General features: G+C 32.7%; 2 protein-coding genes across 5 annotated transcripts in view; one reads left to right on the forward strand and one right to left on the reverse strand.

Moving 5' to 3' along the window:
- LOC139496072 (signal peptide peptidase-like 2A) overlaps positions 1 to 16,400 on the reverse strand; it is a 72,876-nt gene extending 56,476 nt beyond the window's left edge. For 3 of the 4 annotated variants that reach the window (XM_071284511.1, XM_071284510.1, XM_071284512.1), the window contains exons 1-9: positions 16,290 to 16,400; positions 13,934 to 14,074; positions 8,680 to 8,862; positions 8,068 to 8,157; positions 6,753 to 6,898; positions 4,431 to 4,627; positions 3,647 to 3,740; positions 2,554 to 2,661; positions 1,605 to 1,686 (exon numbers count right to left, since the gene is read on the reverse strand). In XM_071284511.1, the coding sequence (XP_071140612.1) occupies positions 1,605 to 1,686; positions 2,554 to 2,661; positions 3,647 to 3,740; positions 4,431 to 4,627; positions 6,753 to 6,898; positions 8,068 to 8,157; positions 8,680 to 8,862; positions 13,934 to 14,074; positions 16,290 to 16,349 (1,101 nt within the window). In that variant the 5' untranslated portion in view covers positions 16,350 to 16,400. The remainder of the gene's footprint in view (positions 1 to 1,604; positions 1,687 to 2,553; positions 2,662 to 3,646; positions 3,741 to 4,430; positions 4,628 to 6,752; positions 6,899 to 8,067; positions 8,158 to 8,679; positions 8,863 to 13,933; positions 14,075 to 16,289) is intronic. The other variant, XM_071284513.1, reaches the window with a different exon arrangement.
- A 1,826-nt stretch (positions 16,401 to 18,226) lies between these two features.
- Positions 18,227 to 18,553, forward strand: LOC139494486 (uncharacterized). Its single transcript, XM_071282646.1, has one exon. It carries the CDS (start codon positions 18,227 to 18,229, stop codon positions 18,551 to 18,553), a length of 327 nt encoding a protein of 108 aa, XP_071138747.1.
- The last annotated feature ends 1,833 nt before the right edge of the window (positions 18,554 to 20,386 follow it).

The raw sequence follows: 20,386 nt of genomic DNA on the forward strand, positions 1-20,386 counted from the left end.
CTAGCAAAAATTTGCACGGTGACCCCCATTTTTCTTTTTATAAATCTTTAACATGTATAATGATAAGCAATCTGTAAGAGTCTTATAAACTTTTAATTACTTTTTAACAGTTTTTGAGAACTTCAACTTGTCAATGATAAAGCTATGAAAAGTCAAGAGAGAATATTTTCCTGCCAAAATTTCAATGGCATATATCTCGAAAACAAGCACGGCGACCTATATATATTTTTTGCTCTTTGCATTCCTTTTATAACCCCCTATCTATAAAACTAGTGTTTTGGAAAGTTAATTACTTTGAAACTGAGAAGCGAACACCCTTAATAGTACAAGATGTATTCAAAAAATATTTTACAGTTTATAAATGTATAGAAAACACGGGTTTCCATGATATAAATTATAACAGTTTTAAAAATTTGCTGTTTGATTGACAGGTATAAACATTGGGCTATTCCATTATATATGTAGGAGGGTAGGAAAAGAAGTTCAATTATTGAATGTGGGTCACAGGTCTCTTTTCAGTATGTGTCTATAACCATGCATTATGCAAAATTATCTAAAAAATGGTTCTTGTTTGTAGGAATATTTTAAAAGTCCCTTCCTACCCTCACACATACATTCTAAGGTGGTAGACCTTGGTCCAGTGAGATAACTCTTTAAATCAGTTATGCGTTTGTAAAAGTCAAGTTTCATCAATGAATGTTAAGCATTTACCTGAAACAGATTGGAAATAATCTATGTATCCAAGAATCTTAGAACATATTTATGAAAATAGCTGACACAAACGTACTGATGATTTTAAGAGTTATTTCCCTTAACCTAGGTCTACCTCCTTAAGGAGGCTCGAGGGTATTAACATTTCACTAAAAAATCAAACATTTGTTTTTCATTACAAATTTTTTGTATTTCCTTTTGTTGTTGTTACTTTATCATATGGTACAAAAATCAATAAAAACAATCTGTTCGTGTTGGCCCCAGATGACTTTCAAAATGTATACATCATTGAAAAAGTTCCAAATTATCTCCCTTTGGTGGAAAAATGCCATTTTTTGGCTCTAAAATTGAAATATCTTTTCCAACTCATCGGTGACATATCTTTTTTAATATAATTTCCATATAAGCTGTACTTAAACTAAATTATTGTAAAATTTTAGCGATTTCTGTAATAAATTTCTTTTTTTATTTCGATATTACCTTTATTTCTCCTATTACTTCAACAGAAAAAAACCACCTTTACAAAAATGTATGCTTCTTTCGAAGGCAGATTGTGAGCGCAAATGAACGGTGACCCCACTTTTTTATTTTATTTTTCTATTAACTATAAGATAAAGTTCATTTATAGAAAAATATAGAGAAATCTTATATAAATGATTTAGACCCGTGAACCCCCTTAAGGGAATAGTACTTATAAAATTAACATATTTAGTCTTGTATTTATTATTTAAACTTCAGTAATTCTGAAAATAGTTTAATTTTTCTTTCATAAATGAACACCTTATCCAATAACAAACACAGGGTTAAAATAAATTGTACAACTGAAACAATTATCAATGATGAAACTTTTGAAAAAATGTATAAAAACTATGCCAGCTTTTGTACATACTCACCTTTAAATTAGGTACTTGAATAGTTTTAAGCATGTTGATACAGAAAGCCAAACCTAATATGTCTTGCAATACCCAAGCATAGCTGAAAAATATTTGAGCACATTAAATTCATACAAAAAGTAAATATGTTATCATAAATTAATTGTTATATAAATAATTGGACTTCAATTTCATCAAAAACGTCCTCGACCAAAAACTTTAACCTGAAGCGGACAGACAGACCAAAGAACGAACATCGATTGGACGGACAAACAAACAAAAACACAGACCAAAAAACATAATGCTGCTAGGTAGGACATACAATCTTGCATTGTAAATTTTAATAGCATTATTTGTATACAGTGAAACCTGTTTAAACCGAACCCCTTCAAGACTCAAGATTGTGTTTGGTTTGGCAGATGTTCGGTTTTATCAGGTTTTATCAGGTTCACAATGCATGCAATTTGATATGACGGTGCTTAAGAACATGTTTGGTTTAGACAGGTTTTCGGTTTATGCAGGATTCGGTTAAGTCAGGTTTCACTGTACAACCTTTGTTAAAATCCCAATTATAAATCTCTCATTGATGTTCACCAATGGCAACAATAAATGCAACAATTCTTGGCTTTACAATACTAGTCTTTGTAACAATCCTATAATTACTTTTTTAGGGTGGTACCTAACACTACAGGGAGATAACTCTGCAAAATCAGCTAAACATTTTAATTACGTTGTGTTGTTAAGGGAATATTAAGCTTCTCAATGATCAAAATTAGTGTTTGTCAAACTGCTATATAACCAGTGTAATTTTTCTGATAAAACAGTTGGTTCAAATTTTCTAAAATTTTTATATTTTTGTCAATGGGTCAAAGTAAATACTTTGTAAAATTTTTAAGAAAATTAAACGAGCCAAATTAATTTTAGTCAAAGTGTTGGGTACCACCTTAAAACATTAGCTTGTTATTTTTACCTTTCATGTCGTTCTACAGCCCAAACAATGGCAAAGGTTAAACATAAGGCATATAATATCAAGTTCTTGACCTCTAACTGACTTTTACAGCATGGTAACTTTGGTGTTCTACAATATAAAAATAACAAATATATATAGCATTGTTTTATTTGAGGCATTCAAAATTTAAAAATATGGGATTAAGGGCATGGTAGGTACTTTTATTAGATCCTAATTCAATCTTGAATAATATAATGTTTCATTATACTTATACTTCTTTAGAGATAATTTAAACACACCCAATTTTATTCACTTGAATACTGTCATTTGTAATACACCTTATTGCTATTTGTCCGCCATTGCTGGATATCACACAGGTTCCCGTAAAATATTGACGTCATAAAACAAAATATCTGACGCCACAATGGAAAAGTGATTGTTGTTGACGTCAAAAGTTCAAGCGGCCGGGTGAGTCGGGATTAGAGATAAGGTGTATTATGTCCTTGGGTTGAGAAATCATTGACATATACTTCAAATCTCCTTATATTCATATTGCAACAAAAAGAAACATTTAAGCTGCCATATTTTTTAAGTGCCTGTCTCAAGTCATGAGTTGCCTTTGATTGGTTCATGTCTGTTATATTTGTTTTTCATAAATTGTTTTGATATAATTTAATTCTGGATATAACGCGTCTTCTGATTGGCTGACGTTATTTTGTTATCAGCCCATAGACATAATTGAGTCATGTGACCGTGACGTCATCATCGTTTTTTCATGGTTTTCTACGGTTTAAAATGGAATTTAGAACTAAATTATAAAAAATGACTTGAAATATTTTTTCTGTCTATTCGAAATAACATAAAAAAATGTGGTGCACACTGTTAAATAACCTGCTACGCGCGTTATTCAGTGTGCACCAATTTTTTTATGTTATTTCTTCATAGACAGAAAAAATATGACAGTCATTCCTTAAATATAATTATATAATAGTGTTGCCTTTTGTCTTTTTCCAAATTATGTCCATGGGTTGTCAACTCAATGACATACCTCAAAACTACTTTTGTTCATATTGTTATAAGAAACATTTGGCTTAAACAAATTTTGTAGACATACCTTGTATTTATAGGAATATATTTCCAGACTGGCTGTATACAATAATACAGTCCCATACTTCCAGCTATACAGAACAAACTTATGATAACATATACTGGAAAATATAATACAGTCATAAATGGTCAGACAAACTAAACAGATAAAATATGAAACAGTTCTATTTATGGGGATTTTCTTGATTTATCTAGCTATCAAGTATAATCAAGAACCCTCAAACCTAAGCATTTTTAAGAATATGATACAGTGTCATCTACTGAAGGCAATGCTTTTAACAAATACTGTAAATTCAGAAATTATTGCGTGCATTTATTATTGCGATTTTGTCATTTCAGCCTAAAATGCGATTTTAATTTTTGCGCTTTTGAGAAAAAGCCAGTTTTATTCATATGAAAAAAATAAAAATGCGAGTTTAAATTATTGCGATTATAATCCTGTTGTTTTTTTTGCAATAATAAAAACATCGCAATAATTTCTGAATTTACAGAAGCAACAATAATATGTGTTCCCTACTAACAATTGCAGTGAAGTCTTTTTACTCGTAAGCTTTTTGTGAAAGAGCCGTTGCCTAAGGACAGGCACATATTGAAAGTGGTCTCATGTATTGTTTTAACTGATAGAATGATCTGGGGGTGGGTGGGGTTTAGAACCCATCTTTTTTTTGGATGATCAATGCATTTGAATGGGGACACATGTTTGGAACCTCCCTTTCATCTGGGTTGCAATTGGGAAAAAGCTGGATCCGCCAATATCTACAAGAAGACCATCCCAAAATTTTCATCCTTACCAAGATAGTCATAAAAGAAGTATAGCAGTACTAAGAAAGCACAGACAAGGACAAAAAAGACAATAACAGCTGGTACAGTGATGTCTAGATGTTCTTCATCCTCTTTTTCATCATCTGTTTCATCTTTTCCCTGATCAGATGATTGTACATATTTCTTCTCTCTTTTCTTCTTCTCTTTTTCTTCTTGCTTTTTCTGCCTATTAATCAATTATAAAGGCATATTAATAAAGTTGCTTTGTACACATAGCAATCAAACAAAAAAGCCTGCTTAAGTTCATTCTCTATTTTTGAATTTGAGTTAGCTTTCTTTGGTTTGTCTTAATATTGTATACTGTAAATCAATTTGAATTTACATATTGAGGAAGAATTCATTTTCTTTTCTTGGGGGAGGTATTTGTTGTTGTGTATGCATTTTTGTAAATAAAATTGAGTATGGAAATGGGAATGTGTCAAAGAGAAACAACTTAACCAAAGATCAGAAAACAGATGAATGCCACTAATGGGTCTCCATTACAGGGAAAAAATACCCCACTTAGAGGTGGGCCTCAGCAGGCCACTAAATAAAATGTGTATTACAATGTACTAGTTCAGTGAAAATGATCAACATAATGAAACTTAACAAACGTTTCTGTGTACTTCTATGTATATATTTGGGTTTAATCCGTAAAGAAATATATGTAGTAATGTTGTAAGACTTTATAAATGTACAATGCATGGGTCCATTTAGTGTACATTCACTGAGTCTTAAATTGGGATTTCTAAAACATTTTTTATTCATATGTTGAGGTCCTTTTTTTTAAATCCTGCACCCTCCCCTTCCCCAGTATATCAAATGGCCATCTCTTTATCAGTCAAGGGTCTAACTTAAATAAGTTATCAGAGAAAAATAACATGCATGTGTTATTACAGACACTTTAGTGAGTTGTCAACTCCTTTTTCCTTAATCTGTAATAACATATGTTTGTTATCAGTGAAATGTATCATAAATATTTTTATCTTTAATGACCACTTGGGAATTTTTAAAACTTTGCGCAGTAACTAAATATATTACCTTGATAATTAATTTTCTAACTCCATTAATACAATTTTGATCAACCATGGTAAATCAATGAGACAAGGCTTTTAAGGGCAAACTAAGCTGTAATAACAAGGCTTAAGTTATTTCAAGCACGTAACTTACTATATGAGAGTAAATGAGACACTTGGAATCTTGCGCAGTGCCTCATTACAAGCTCTGACCATCATTTCTTACAATGAATTGAAATAAATTGTTATGCAAGTCAGAGTTAAGTCTTTAAAGAGATTTAGAGAGGCTGCAATAACACCCTTTTGTTATTGCAGGAATACATTTTCTGTAATAACATAGGTGTACTATGCATGATTGGTCAACTATGAGCTGTTATATCTTTGCAAAGATTAGTATACTTAAAGAAAATTATAATATCAATAGAACTTGAAAAAAATCTAACAAAATAAATGTTGTATATTTTCCCTTTGAAACATGTAACATACATATGTTATCACAGCTTTTTGATATTTTAGCCCACAGTAACAATATGTATGTTATTTTTCTCTAATAACTTATTTAAGTTAGACCCTTCACTGTTTATACTGCACAATATACATGTACATGCCAAGTGAAAAAGTTTTGCACATGATTGGTTCAGATTAGTAATTTTATTTGTATGTCCATTTTAAGTATGCAACATTATTCAAATAAAGTAATCTTGGCATTCAGAAATTTTGGTAGTCTGTTTCTACCTCTCTCTCTTCTATTTTAATGAGGGGCCTCAAAGACAGACTAGTCAAAGTAGTCAAAGTTTGTAAAACTACTGTACCACTAGCCTGTTAACACTGATTTTGTGAGTTTAAATCCAGCATCTGGCCTTTGCTATTGACTCCAATCTTAATTGACTAGGATTTTCAGCTTTCCTCCTACCACAAAGTATCACAAAAGTGTTGATAGTGGCTTTAAAACTCAAATCAATCAATTTATTATAATGATATAGCCCTAACATGTATGGTCAGATTATACATAGGTATAGGAAGATGTGGTGTGAGTGCCTATGAGACAACCTTCCATCCAAATAACATTTATAAAAGTAAACCATTATAGGTCAATGTACAGTCTTCAGCACAGAGCCTTGGCTCACACGGAACAACAAGCTATAAAGGGCCCCAAAATTACTAGTGTAAAAAAAATGTGTTTTCCGACATCATAGGATTTAGTACTATGGATGCTTTTTCAATGGAAATTGTGATGTCACAATGCATACTTAATAGTACGAAAACCCATGAGACGATGCTTTTTTTATATTTTACCTCTCAATCACTGTAAGTCCTGACCAGAATCCTCCGACAGCAACACATACAACAGCCAGCAGAAATATAACCACCATACACGGATCAAATAATTTGTCTGACACTTCTGGAGCATAAATCATCATTTCAACAGTCTTTCCAAGTTTCTTAAAAGAAAATAAAGACTCATCATTAACAAATAAGTGATAATTGAGAGTTGCATATATATATACATCTCCATGCCTTATATATCATGTACTGTAGTACGACGCTAGATTAAAACTGACGTGGAAAGGTAACACCTGGCCACTGAAAGCTTCATTTTTATGAAGCCCAGGTGGTCGTGTGGTCTAGCGGGACGGCTACTGTGCAGGCAATTTGGTGTCACGATATCTCAGTAGCATGGGTTCAAATTCCAGCGAGGGAAAAACAAAAAATTTGCTTTTTACAGATCTTACATTTTTGGGTTGATGTTTAGACGAGTTGTATATATATATATATATATATGTATATATATACTGTTGAATTGATATCCTTATCGTCCCTGGGCTTCTAAAATGTTGTAAATTACAAATTTTTCAAGAAAAAAATATTTTACAAACAGGTTTTGAAAATTTTGGCAAAATGCATGCTTCCAAAATGTTGTATGTGAACTTGAACATTTTTGTAAATAGCAGTGAAATAAAAACTTTGACATTTCTGGATTATCCAAGAACTTAAATTATTTTCACAAAAATAAAGAAATGTACAATTATTTTTTTCCCAAAGCCATTCTACAAGGATTTTCAAGTTTTCATATAACATTTTGGAAGCAAACTTTACAAACAACTGACATTGGCAATTTTGTAATATGTCTTATTTCACACATTTTGATTGGTCTAACTGTATGCTATTTTGTAATTACAAAGATTTTCTCCCGCCAGACCATTGGTGTCAAAAAGTATTTTTAGCCAAAAAAGTCATACATGTATACAACATTTTAGAAGCCCAGCGACGTTATTTTTTGTGGGATACCAACTTATCTGGGTACCAATTAACCACAAATTGAAATGTTAAAAAAAGTACACATCTTTTAATAAGTGTGTATGCAACATTTTTCGAAACAACAAAATAAATTATGGATTGCAATTATTGCATTAATTACATTAAATTATCATATTTTTCAAGAATTTACAATAATAAATGCACACATTAATTTCCTGAATTTTCAGCATACAAATTTTAGTGCAAACACTTCCCTTTCTCAAACTGATTGCAATGAACAGGATGAAGAATTATCAAAATTTAGCCTGATCTTTTTCACCTTTCTACAAACTTTGTATAATATATAACTTACCTGTATTTTGATGAAGTCTGACTTGAGCATTGTTCCCGATGGAATGGTAAATCTATGGATATCTGATGTCTGGTTAATACCTGGCGAAACCTATAGTGACATAGAGCACAATTATCAATGATCATTAACACTACTTCAATTCCCCAACTGCTGATTCCAATTTTTGTGAATTTCTTGGCATAACATAAATTTGAATGTACAATGAATGACAAATGTTCTATTGCAATATGTAGGTTCTATGTACATGATGTAGACATACTTTAAAGTATTGGTTTTGCTCATTGTTGAAGGCAGTAATGAGTATCATGACCTATAGGGTCTCAAATGCCTCTCATTTGGAATTTGAGTGGATAGTTAAGAAAATTTTAATGTATCTCCTTATCTTATACTAAGCATGACAATTCCTTTCTGCAATCATGCAATCCTTTCCCATGGCATTATATATATACCCATGCATATTTAAAATTTACAATTAATGACAAAGTTAAAGCATAAATTAGATAGAAATTGATGTATCAAATTGCTAAGAAATTAATAAATACCCTAGCCTTCATCCATCTACTGGTAATAAAAAAAAATCCCCTCAAAAAATATAAAAAATTAAGTACGTACATATGTACTTGATACAACTATGACAGCTTTAGCATGGTGTTGTTCTGCCATGTCTGTTTTCTCTACAAATGTACAGTTGCCCCTAGCAACAGCTACAATTTTGTTAAGTGCGCTTCCACCATCATACGCTCCGCTGTCATCACAACCATAATCTGGGGTGAAATCTTTGAATAATCCTCGAATCTGGAATAAACACATGAAGCATGTAAAGTTTTCAATTTGAAAATAAAAATTTCTTATTTCCTTGGATATTTTTGCTACTAGGACAATACATCACTAGCCATATGAATTATTTTAGATACCAGAAGTTGATTTCATAAAAAAAACCTTAAAGCTAAGACATGTAAGATTGATCATAAGTACGAAGTATACCATGTATACTGAATTGTTCATCAAATTTGATAAAAAGTGTGTAAAATAAAGTGCCTCAAGGTTCTATTTTAGGTCCCCTGCAGTTTTTAATTTTTATCAATGATTTATCACTTCATGTTAAACAATACAACAGGGATTTATATGCTAATGATTTAACATTGCAATTTCATGATAAACAAGAATGTGTCCAAAGTACACGGATGCCCCAATTGCACTTTCATTTTCCTTGTTCAATGGACCGTGAAATTTGGTAAACAAGAATGTGTCCATAGTACATGGATGCCCCACTCACCAGGGGTTTCATTATCTTTCATGTTGACTGGTACTTTCCACGTTTCTAGGTGGTACTTTTCAATTTATTCCATGAATATCTTATATAAAAATTCCTACATTTAAGTGGTACTTGTCAATAGCATAGGAGGGTAAAAGTACCGGGTACCGCCTCCTAATGAATGGCCTGACTCACACTATCATTTTCTATGTTTAGTAGACCATGAAATTGTGATAAAATCTCTTATTTGGCATTTAAATTAAAAAGATCATATCATAGGGAACATGTATACTAAGTTTCAAGTTGATTGGGCTTCAACTTCATCAAAAACTACCTTGACCAAAAACTTTAACCTGAAAGGAGAAGGTCCGGTAAGGACCGATTTTGGCCTCAAATTTCAGGTTCATCTGACGAAATATTTTGACCACTTTTTAAACACTTAAGGGAATACGATACAGTAGCAGGGGCAGATAATAACGTTTTCAAAACTGTTTCGCGACGTTGGTAACCAGAAGGTTGTAATTTCGCGATGTTTCTAATAAGAACGTTAACATTTCGCGACGTCGCTTTAAAAGAAGTCATATTTCGCGGAATATTCACTGACGTAATTAATTTCGGTTGCGCGAATTTCAAAAAAGTACCTGCTAAAAAAGTGGCCATTTCTAAAAGACGGAGAAATCCGCCGAAAAGCAGTGAGATTAAAGGAAATACTCGAGATGAACAAAAATAAATCAAATACAATTTTGCATAACAAAATTGAAGAAATAGTATAACATGGAAAGACGGAAGAAGAATTGTGGAGCTTTTTAGTCTGGTACCAAATAACTGTCAAAACTGCACGGCCCAGCGGAATCTGCTCAACGTAGAGAAAGAAAAATTGCAAGGAATTGGGGTCTATCTTACTATTCGTTGCTTAAACTGTAACATGCTGAAAAACATTTTACCAATAACACAATTCGGAACAAAACGACCTGCAATAGCTAATTATGAGTATTGGTAGCTGCTTAACGTCCAGCGGCAAAAATATAATTGCACATTTATGACATCCAAATGTTATTTTAATGAAACTTAAAGAAATGAGAAAACGTATGAACCCGTGATTCATGTGAAAAAATTAACAAAATCTATATCGTGTAGGGTGGCCGAATCGGGTCTGGTGTTGAAATTCATACACAAAAGTCATTACTACGGCGTGTTGTACAGCTGTGCAATATTTTTCATGACGAGAAAAGTTATTTTCATTTATTGATAATGAATTCGAAGTAAATAATACTATCTTGAATTGAAAAACATCCGAATCAAAATAGTTAAGTTTGTGTCTTTTTTTTCTTTTCTTGTTAAGCATTTGGCAGTCTCCAAATTTTACGGAGAATTGTCATTGTAAGGCCAAATCTAACAGACTATCAACGAAAAAACAAAACCGACTTCATGTGCGAGACCCTCATTGGTGGACAAGGTCGTATAACACCCCTATTCGTAAATAAAATAATAAAAAAGAGATTGCCCCATCCTGTTCTGGACTTGAAATTGGTACATAAAAAAAATTGCCGATTTTAATTGATATTTTAAAAACATATAATATTGTATGTGTATGTAGAAAAACTGTCAATAAAAGTCCGTTAAAAAAGAATTCAAAAAAATATATTGGTGTCGTTTTTGGTTTGAATTTAAGCAAAATATTACCAATAGATGCAGAATTGTCACACGTTAGTTTGTTTAATTGGTTGTATTCTTTTTGTATATGAAACTGGATGTAATAGACCAAAACAAAAAAAAACGCCCGTACACATGCTGTTAAAAGGGCTTGTAATTAAATGGTGTCTTTTGGTATTGTTCATCATATTTGTATTTTGTTCATTGTTTTGTACTTAAATCAGGCCGTAAGTTTCCCGTTTGAGTTGTTTTGCATTTGTCATGTAGGGGCTGCTTTCATAGCTTACAATGCGGTATGGGTTTTACTTATTGTTGAAGGCCGTCCGATGTCCTATAGTCGTTAAGCCATTTGGTCTCTGATTGAGATTTGCCTCATTGGTAATCATACCACGTCTTCTTATTTGTATTAGCAAGTCCCTATTGTACTTCAATGTACTGAGAGATAAAAATTGAAGTATCGGCAAATGTACACTAATTGCAGACAGACAGATCAGAAAGTGTACACACGTTAAAACTCGCCGTATAGTTAGACGATCGGGCAGACGAACAAAGTATTTTCAATATAGCTCTACTTCTAGACAAACAAGTATGCCAGTATTCATACGTATACGCCGTAAAAAAGGTTATGTAACTTATCTATTGATAAAGACATCGTTCAATATTATTATCTTATACCAGCTGCTGTACTTCCTATGAAATATTATATTACAACTTCATTTTCTGTCGATTGAGGCAATAATGGCATGAGTTAAATTGCACGAAACAGCTCTTATTATAAAACAAGAAGTACTGCTTATAATTTAAATTTGAAAGATGATTATCTTTTGAATGTAAAAAAAAAAATCAAAGTACGTCGGGACCTTTTAAAATTGACGATACGGTATCGGTTTTGTCATTGTTGAAGGTTATACTGTTGTCAATTTATGGTATCGCCTCACTTAATTTATAGTTGGTTCACATTTTGTCATGTCAATAATGTTGTCTATCCTCTTACAGTACATGAAGTAATTTAGAACTAATGTCGGACGGAGATGCACCTTTATACTTCTATCAGATTTTCTTTTTTGTCGTACATCTGACAAAGCAATCTGCTAGAATCCTTTTTCATAGTCTTTTTTATTATCATGAAAAGGTTCCTGTCCAAATTTCGTTTCGTAAATGTTTAACACAAATGTTTTTCTATTTTATGATTTTATGATAAGTATCAACGCTTTGAAAAACACCTACATATACTTGACAGCGAACTCGTGTACGGCGGGAATGATTACACGACGTTGTTGCGATTAAAACTTAATTTAACGTAATTTAGCGCCATACTGACAGACGTCGTAAAAAATTAAGGTATATGGCTTTTATTGAAAAAACAAACACATGGACCCCATTTTTTTTCTTTTGCAATCAATCAAGTACTGTTTCAAGAACACTCTGCCAAAATTTCAAGAAAAAATCAACGATCAAATTTTTTCTGCACTTCCGAATAGACGCAAAACTATGGTCAATTTCTTCATTTCGCATGGAGCAATCTTAATTCGGAATATAATAATTTGGTTTAACCTTAAACTTGTTTCAGGATGTTGATGCCATGGATCAAGGGAACATTTTACAAAAAAAACGGATTAGTTATGACTTTTCGTTCAAAAGTATTGTTACTTTCTTTAAAAGTCCTTATTTATGAAATTTCAAGGATTTTCTTCCAAATTAATATGCAAATTTCGAACCAAATTATCTCAAAAAGTAAGTCATGAAGGTACTTTTTTCTTTGCATATTTGAAAAGTACACATTGAAATTGACCTTCTATCAAGATTTTAAGAAAAAATCAACGAGGGATCTCTACTGTATCGTATGCCCTTAAATGTCTATTTCATTTGAATCAATTAGTTTATGTGAAAGATTTGAACTGGTTTAGTCATTAAAAACGATCCGATTCAAGCTCAAATATGAAAAATCTACCAAATATGCCGAAAAATGTCATTTTTCAGATGGTTTTAGTCAAAAATGAAAGTGGCCGCATCCGTGTTCATCCTCAACCTTTACATATGTTATGTATTATCAAAAAATACAAGTTAACTTACATTTCAATATTAAGGATGAACACGAATGCGGCCACTTTCGTTTTACACGAAAACCGTCTAAAATTTAACTAAAATGCTAGAATTTTGAAGATTTCAGTAATTTAGCCTGACTTAATGGTGCTAGTACCCAATATATGTGCATTGTATTGTCAAAAAGAGCCCATATTTATGTAGCAGAAGCATTCTACTGTCCAATAAATAACTAAAAGTTTACATTCTAACAATTTTGTAAAACCGTTATATATATTTTGGGGCCAAAATGAGGTCTTACTGGACCTACTCCTTTGCACTCTCATTTTCTACATTCAGTGAGCTGTGAAATTGGGGTCAAAACTCTGATTAGGCATTAAAATTAGAAAGATCATATAATAGGGCACATGTGTACTAAGTTTCATGTTGATTGGACTTCAACTTCATCAAAAACTACCTTGAGCAAAAACTTTAACCTGAAGCGGGACATAGACATAAGAATATGTAAGTTGTCCATTAACAGGAAATTGAGAAATCATTGTGGTATTTTGGGTTTTTTTATTGGTGAAGAAAGATGAAGTGCCTGGAATGAACCACAGACCTTTGGTAGGATTTATATAAAGGACAATTCAATTCAATTAAGATTGAAGTCAATTGCACCTGCCACGTGAGGAATTCAAACTAGCATTCTAAGTGTTGATAGGCTAGTTGTCTCATTGGCAATCTACCATACATGTATCTCCTTATTTTTATGACTCAAAGCGACTACACAGAACCATAATCTGCTCATTATGTCATTTGGTCTCTTGTCGAGACTTGTCTCATGTCGAGACTTGTCTCTTTTGCAATCATACCACATCCTCTTTCCTATATATACACAATCGAAAATCTGTATCATGTGACCTAATTACTTACAGCATATTTTTCCTCTGTAGGAAGAGGATTGTGTATACTGAGGTATTGAGGATTATATGTCAGACAGATGGGATCTGACCATTCTGTTTTTCCTTCCTGTCTTCCATATACCAATCCAATGTTATTTACTGATGCAGCTGTCTGAAAAATAATAAAAAAAGGATAAAAAATATTATAATTTAATATGAAGTATGGACATGATGGATAAAAATTAATGCAGATTCATTGACACATTGTCCATGTTGTCAGTAGTATAATGAATTTAATCCGGAAATTCCAGGCCAATTTTAATACACTTCAACTGTGTATAATCCTCTGGTGGTAAAAGCACCTCTGAACACAAATAGACATAACTCAAATTTTGTCCATTCTCATTATAAAACTACGATTATTAACACTTATAGATTTACTTAAGATCTGTCTTGATCAACATGATCTATCTAAGACTGAAGAGTCTTCACTTTGTATCTTTATTATATTTTATCAACACTTTGCAATAATAAAAAACCTCCCAATAATTTCTGAATTTACAGTACATCATTAGAAAAAAAAGAAGAGATATGCTGTGACTATTTCAACACTAAAAAATCTGGTTGCACACTTAATTTCCCCATAAGCAAGATAAGATTTTCAAAAGTTGATATGTTTGCTTTTAATTTTCAAAAGAGGAACCCTCTTGTTCGAATCTGGGTCCGTTCACGCCCATTCACGTTGGCACCCTATCACATTCGCCCCCTTTTACTTTCGCACCCTACACGTTCGTGCCCAATTTTTATTAGTTTTGTGTTTAATAACTTTAAAATCAAGTTTTGGCAAGTGTTTTCCTATACATTTTAAGTATATTTGCTGTCATTGTCCTAAATTAAAGTGAGACAACATGGTTTTTTTGTGTTGAATCAATCTTAATCTTGTTTTGGCTAATGTCAGATTGCTAACTTTTATTTTATAGTTTCAAAATTAAGTGAGACTATGAAAACGTATTTGTTCGTGTTGAATAGATTTAAATCATGTTTTGGTAAGGACATTGCTATGATTTTTTGTTTCATTGTTTGGGATCAAAGGGGCGAAGCTGTTAAAATTTTCTGAGTTTTTCATTTATTATCTTCAGCTTTTACTCATACCAAGCTAAATACAGTATTTACATTAAATCAATTAAAAAATGCAATCTTGATTTTCTAATTATTCAACTGGAATTTTATTTAAAATTGGATGCGAACGGACCTTGGGTGCAAACGTGCGAGGTGCGAGCATGTAGGGTGCAAAAGTGTACTGGGCTCCAGGGGTGTGGAAATATTTGTTGTGAACTATAAATTTTACTTGTCCGGAAAAAGTTACTTGCCCTGATGATCCCAATAAATATTGTAGTATTTCTTGTGAGCTAATATGTGATTCTTACTAAGCCGTCCCTTTTAATTTACCACTTCGACAATAAATAATATTGACCTTTCATCAGTAAATAATTTATTTTGCGAATTTCCATCCTTGATAGCCAGGGTCAATCTGATATCAACAATGTCTGAAATTCTCTGTTTTTTATTTTAAATACTCTGTGTCCTCCATTTGCGTTTTAGGTTTTCTACTCGACTCATTACTCTTTTTGTCATGCTTGCGCGTCTTTTTATTAAGTATTTATCAATCTGAATATCAATACAAAATTTAAAGAAATGACACTTCTGGTAAATGATGAATAAAACCTAATCGATGATCCCGGGTCAATTGACAAAGCCAATGCAATTTTACGTGACTTGGGTTTGTATACTTATTTTAATTCATTTTGGTAATCGATCTATTTCCGGTATAATGTAATATTTATCGTCAAGAACATTGATACTTGCTGACCATTGGTTTCTTTTACATAAATTAAACAAGTTTATACGTTTTTGAAATCAATTTTATATTTTTGTTGGAATTGAACTTTGTTTTGTATATCTTTTTACTTGTCCACGGGCAACTAAGACAAAAATAATTACTTGTCTGGTTGTTCAAATGTACGATTCGGTCGAGTTGGGCATAGCATTTCCACACCCCTGTGCACGAACGGACCTGATACCCTCTGGTTCTCTCTGAGTACGTTTATGTACTTCTACTTCAACCTAGGCCACTACAATAATAGACTTCCTGGTGTCCTTTATATTCCCTTGGTAGTGGGTTAGATATTTTCTGTGGTAGATGTGACACATCTCCATAATAATTTGATCATTAAAGACATAATTTGTACCGTTTTTGTACAGGAAATTTCCACTGTACCCTCGCAGATCTCAAGAAGTGCTTGGATAACGGAGAAATCGTATTCTGATTCATACATATTCATAATAGAATACAAATATATCTGTTATTTTAAGTGTTCATACTTTACCTCTGACAAAGTAATGTAACAGAAAAGTATGAGTATTTTCTTCATATTGTCATAATTCATTTCTTTTCGTTGTTTTCGTTTTCCAAATATTTATAATAAACAAGTCGAACTCAGGAACGGATATGAGTAACAGTAACATTAATATTATACGTCATCTCGTACTGTCGCTAACTCGTACTCAACCATCTCGTACCTTTGTTTACCAACGGGTACTTCTACTAACTCGAACCTAATGTTTTCTTGCACATATTCTGTAACATCACTTTGTTAGATCTACTTCTCAGTGACCAATGAAGAGGGTATGATTCTGATGTGGAATACTTAAGCATACCTGGCCAACTTTTCAAAATGTCCATGGGGGTTTTATGTGCAAGATGGATTTTATAATCCTACAAAACCTTCAAAGGGGCCTTCAAATATACTCAAATGTTGTTGTTTTTTTTTGTTTTTTTTTTTTTTTTGCTTCTTCATATTTACATTGATTTATAAAAACCTATAGCCATTGTAAAATTAATCATTTTCTTTAAAATTGTGGACAAAATTGCTCTTTCAAGTCTCCATTTGGGAGCCTCCATGGGGGAAATCCCCCGGAAAGAGTCACAGTTGGCAGGTATGCTTAAAAGCCCCCTGGTGAAGAGCGACCACTCAGTATTGGCATTCAAATTCAACTGTTACATTGAAGAAACAAACTCAGAAAGGATAAAGTTCTACTATGATAAAGCAGACTTAGATGGACTAAGGACAGATTTGAGCAACATAGACTGGTACAACATAATGAAAGAAAAGTCTACAAATGAACAATGGATATTTTTTAAAGACAAACTCCTGGAACTTCAAAGTTAACACATACCACATAAAAAGATAGGACAATTTAGCCAAAAAAAAAAAAATTAAGCTGTAGATCCTCAACCAAGAAACATTGAAAGCAATAAGGAAAAAACACAGATGCTGGACAAGGTATATGAAAACAAAAATTAGCGACAAATATAGTTAGAGAATTCTGTAAAACCAGAAACAAGGTCAAGAAACTTACCAGAAAAGCAGTCAAGATGAAAGAGAAAGAAATTGCCAAGCAAGTAAAAAAATAACCCGAAAAAATTCTGCCATTATGTAAAATCAAAAACTAAAACTAGAACCGGAATATCCGATCTCTTCATGAATACACAAGATGGTAATGATGTACTAACAACCAACGACAAAGAAAAGATAGAAACACTTTCGAGTTTCTTTGCCAGCGTTCAAAGAAGGACGATGGCGACATTCTAAAACGTAAAGGACAAACTGTCAAGGAAGCCATGAATTATCTCGTAATTAAACAGGAGAATGTTAAAAAAACGCATGAAAAACCTACACATAAACAAATCACAAGGACCCGATAATATTCATCCTGGCTAGACTATTACGTGTGTGATGCACTATCAACCCCAATAACCATCATTTTTAATACGTCGCTGAAAGAAAAAAAAATATACCACAAGACTGGAAAGAAGGATGTATTACAGCCATATCCAAGAAGGGCAACCGAATTTCGAAAACAGGCATCAAATTACAGGCCAGTAAGCTTAGCGTGCATACTTTGTAAACTCCTAGAAACATTTGTCAGAGACCTTTATGGTGTCACACGTACATGAGGCTAAATAAACTATTTAGAGATTACCAGGTCGGATTTTTATCAGGAAGGTCGACTACATTACAGCTACTCCATGTTCTTGAAAAATGGACTAGAGTTCTTGATAACGGAGATTCCATAGATACTATATACCTTGATTTCATGAAGGCATTTGACACTGTCCCCCACAAACGACTGATTGGAAAATTAAAGAGTTACGGAATAGCAGAAGAGATAATATCATGGGTAACATCATTCCTTAGTGGTAGAAAACAACAGGTACTCAGAATTCAAACAAGTGACAAGCGGCGTCCCTCATGACAGTTTAATGGGTCCAATATTGTTTGTCATCTACATAAATGATCTACCAGAAATACTCGACTCAGATTGCTACATGTTTGCTGATGATACCGAAGTCTTTCGACAAATTCAAACAACAGATGATAGTGATGCACTTCAAACAGACTTATCTCATCTAGAAACTTGGTCAAATACTTGGTTGCTGAGATTTCACCCCGATAAATGTAAAGTCCTAAAAACAGGGAAACAACATGATAACAATCACAAATACAACCTGTGTAACACCACACTAGAACATGTTGACAAAGAAAAAGACATAGGAGTAACCATTAATAATTTACAAACTAAATTTTGAACAACATATGAATGAACAGATAAATAAAGCCAATAGTATTATAGGAATAATTAGAAGGACATTTACCTGCCTCAATGAGGAAATGTTCTTACTACTGTATAAAGCATTAGCAAGACCAAACCTTGAATATGCCAATGCTATATGGAGCCCATTTAAAGTTAAAGATATAACAGCAATTAAAAATTTTCAAAGGCGAGCAACGAAAATGATATCAACATTGAAAGATCTAAAGTATGAAGAACGGTTGAAGAAGCTTAACTTACCAACACTTAAATACAGACGCATGAGAGGTGACATGATAGAAGCTTAAAAATTAACATCTGGAATATACGACGAAGCGTTACCTAACCTACTAACATACAACACCACTTCTGCAACTAGAGGACACAACAAAAAACTGACTATCCAAACAACGTTGTAAATGCACCTTCTATTCAGACATTTGAAAGCCGCCTAGGTAAATTTTGGACAAATTGGGAAATAAAATATAACTATAGAGCAAAAGCTGACACAGGAACCGGAACCAAAACAAGTCAGCAAACAACTGAAGATCTGAGCATAGTTGAGTGACCCAGCGCTCAGTTACAGACTATGTAAGACTATGTAAGAAAATAACAACATACAGATAAAATAAAACATAACCTCAGCGACTGATTACTTAATAGATTGCCAAATTTGATGCGGTTTTCCTATTTCCACTTGATCTACACAGAGATGTTTCAGTGTTGATTTATTGGCTGATTTGTCTTTATAGGTTTTTGACCAATAGTTATTAATCGCTATCTTATATTGATGTTTCAACTGTAGTTGGAATTCTAGATTGGGTAGGTTATACAATTCCAGTGTTTTGGATACTATGTTATAAAAACTTCCTGGGTTGTTGATGTTGATAGAGATCTGTCTTTGATTAAGTTGTTGTATACTATTATTTTCATTGTTTAGAAGGCTATATAAAAAGCTCAGTTGACGTTTGTGAAGCTCTGCTTCTATGGGTAGTGTACCAATAAGTACACGACTGTTCTTTTAGACAGTGATTGAAATTGTCTTAGGCAGTTTATGTGACACTTTCTAAGGCGGTCAATATCTATTTGTTTAAGTGGTAGTATTTGAAGTCCAAAAAGAAGTTTAGGTATTACATAGCTCCGATATATTTGGTAAGAGGTGATGGGATTTAAGCCATTTGATCCATGAAGTCCACTGTTAATTAAAGAGTAGAGTGTCCTGCGAGCTAGGGACAGTCTATCCTCTACATTTATGTTATTCTTTAATTTCAGCTCTTATTATACCTAGTTATTTAGTTTGGTCGGGTTATTTTTGAGGACAAAAAAAGAGATCTTTGACTATGGACCAAAGCTTTGCCACATTCATACAGTTTATCTAGAATAATTATGTGAGAAACCACGTCAAATGCAGTTTGGCTGTCTACCGCAATCATATATAATGGTTTTAAAGGTACGTATTTGGATTCTGATTTACATTCTGAGAAAGGCAGCTATTAGCAAAGAGACCTTCTGTGAAACCAAATTGCATGTCTGCTTGGATAAAGTTTTTGTTAAGACGTGGTAACAAAACATATTCAAAAAGTTTGGTGATTGTTGGTGTCACTATGATACCTCTGTAACTTTCTACTAACGTTGGATCCTTCAGCTTTTTTAGTACTGGGTTGGTAATTCCAGTCTTAAAGAAAAGCGATATTTATTTGTGGCTATGATTTGATTAAAGCAGTTTTGATATGTTTTGCGGAGATGCCAAATTCATCCTTAGCTTTGCCCGTGTTTACTTTTCCTATTGCTTCAAAAATTTCGATTTCTGATAGTGGTTCTAATTCAATGT

The sequence above is a fragment of the Mytilus edulis genome, chromosome 11 (genome assembly GCF_963676685.1).
Source record: "Mytilus edulis chromosome 11, xbMytEdul2.2, whole genome shotgun sequence".
Classification (NCBI taxonomy): Eukaryota; Metazoa; Mollusca; class Bivalvia; order Mytilida; family Mytilidae; genus Mytilus; species Mytilus edulis.

What these genes read in the sequence shown, in the direction of transcription:
- LOC139494486 (XM_071282646.1), top strand. Translation starts at nt 18,227, where the DNA reads ATGGGTCCAATATTGTTTGTCATCTACATAAATGATCTACCAGAAATA.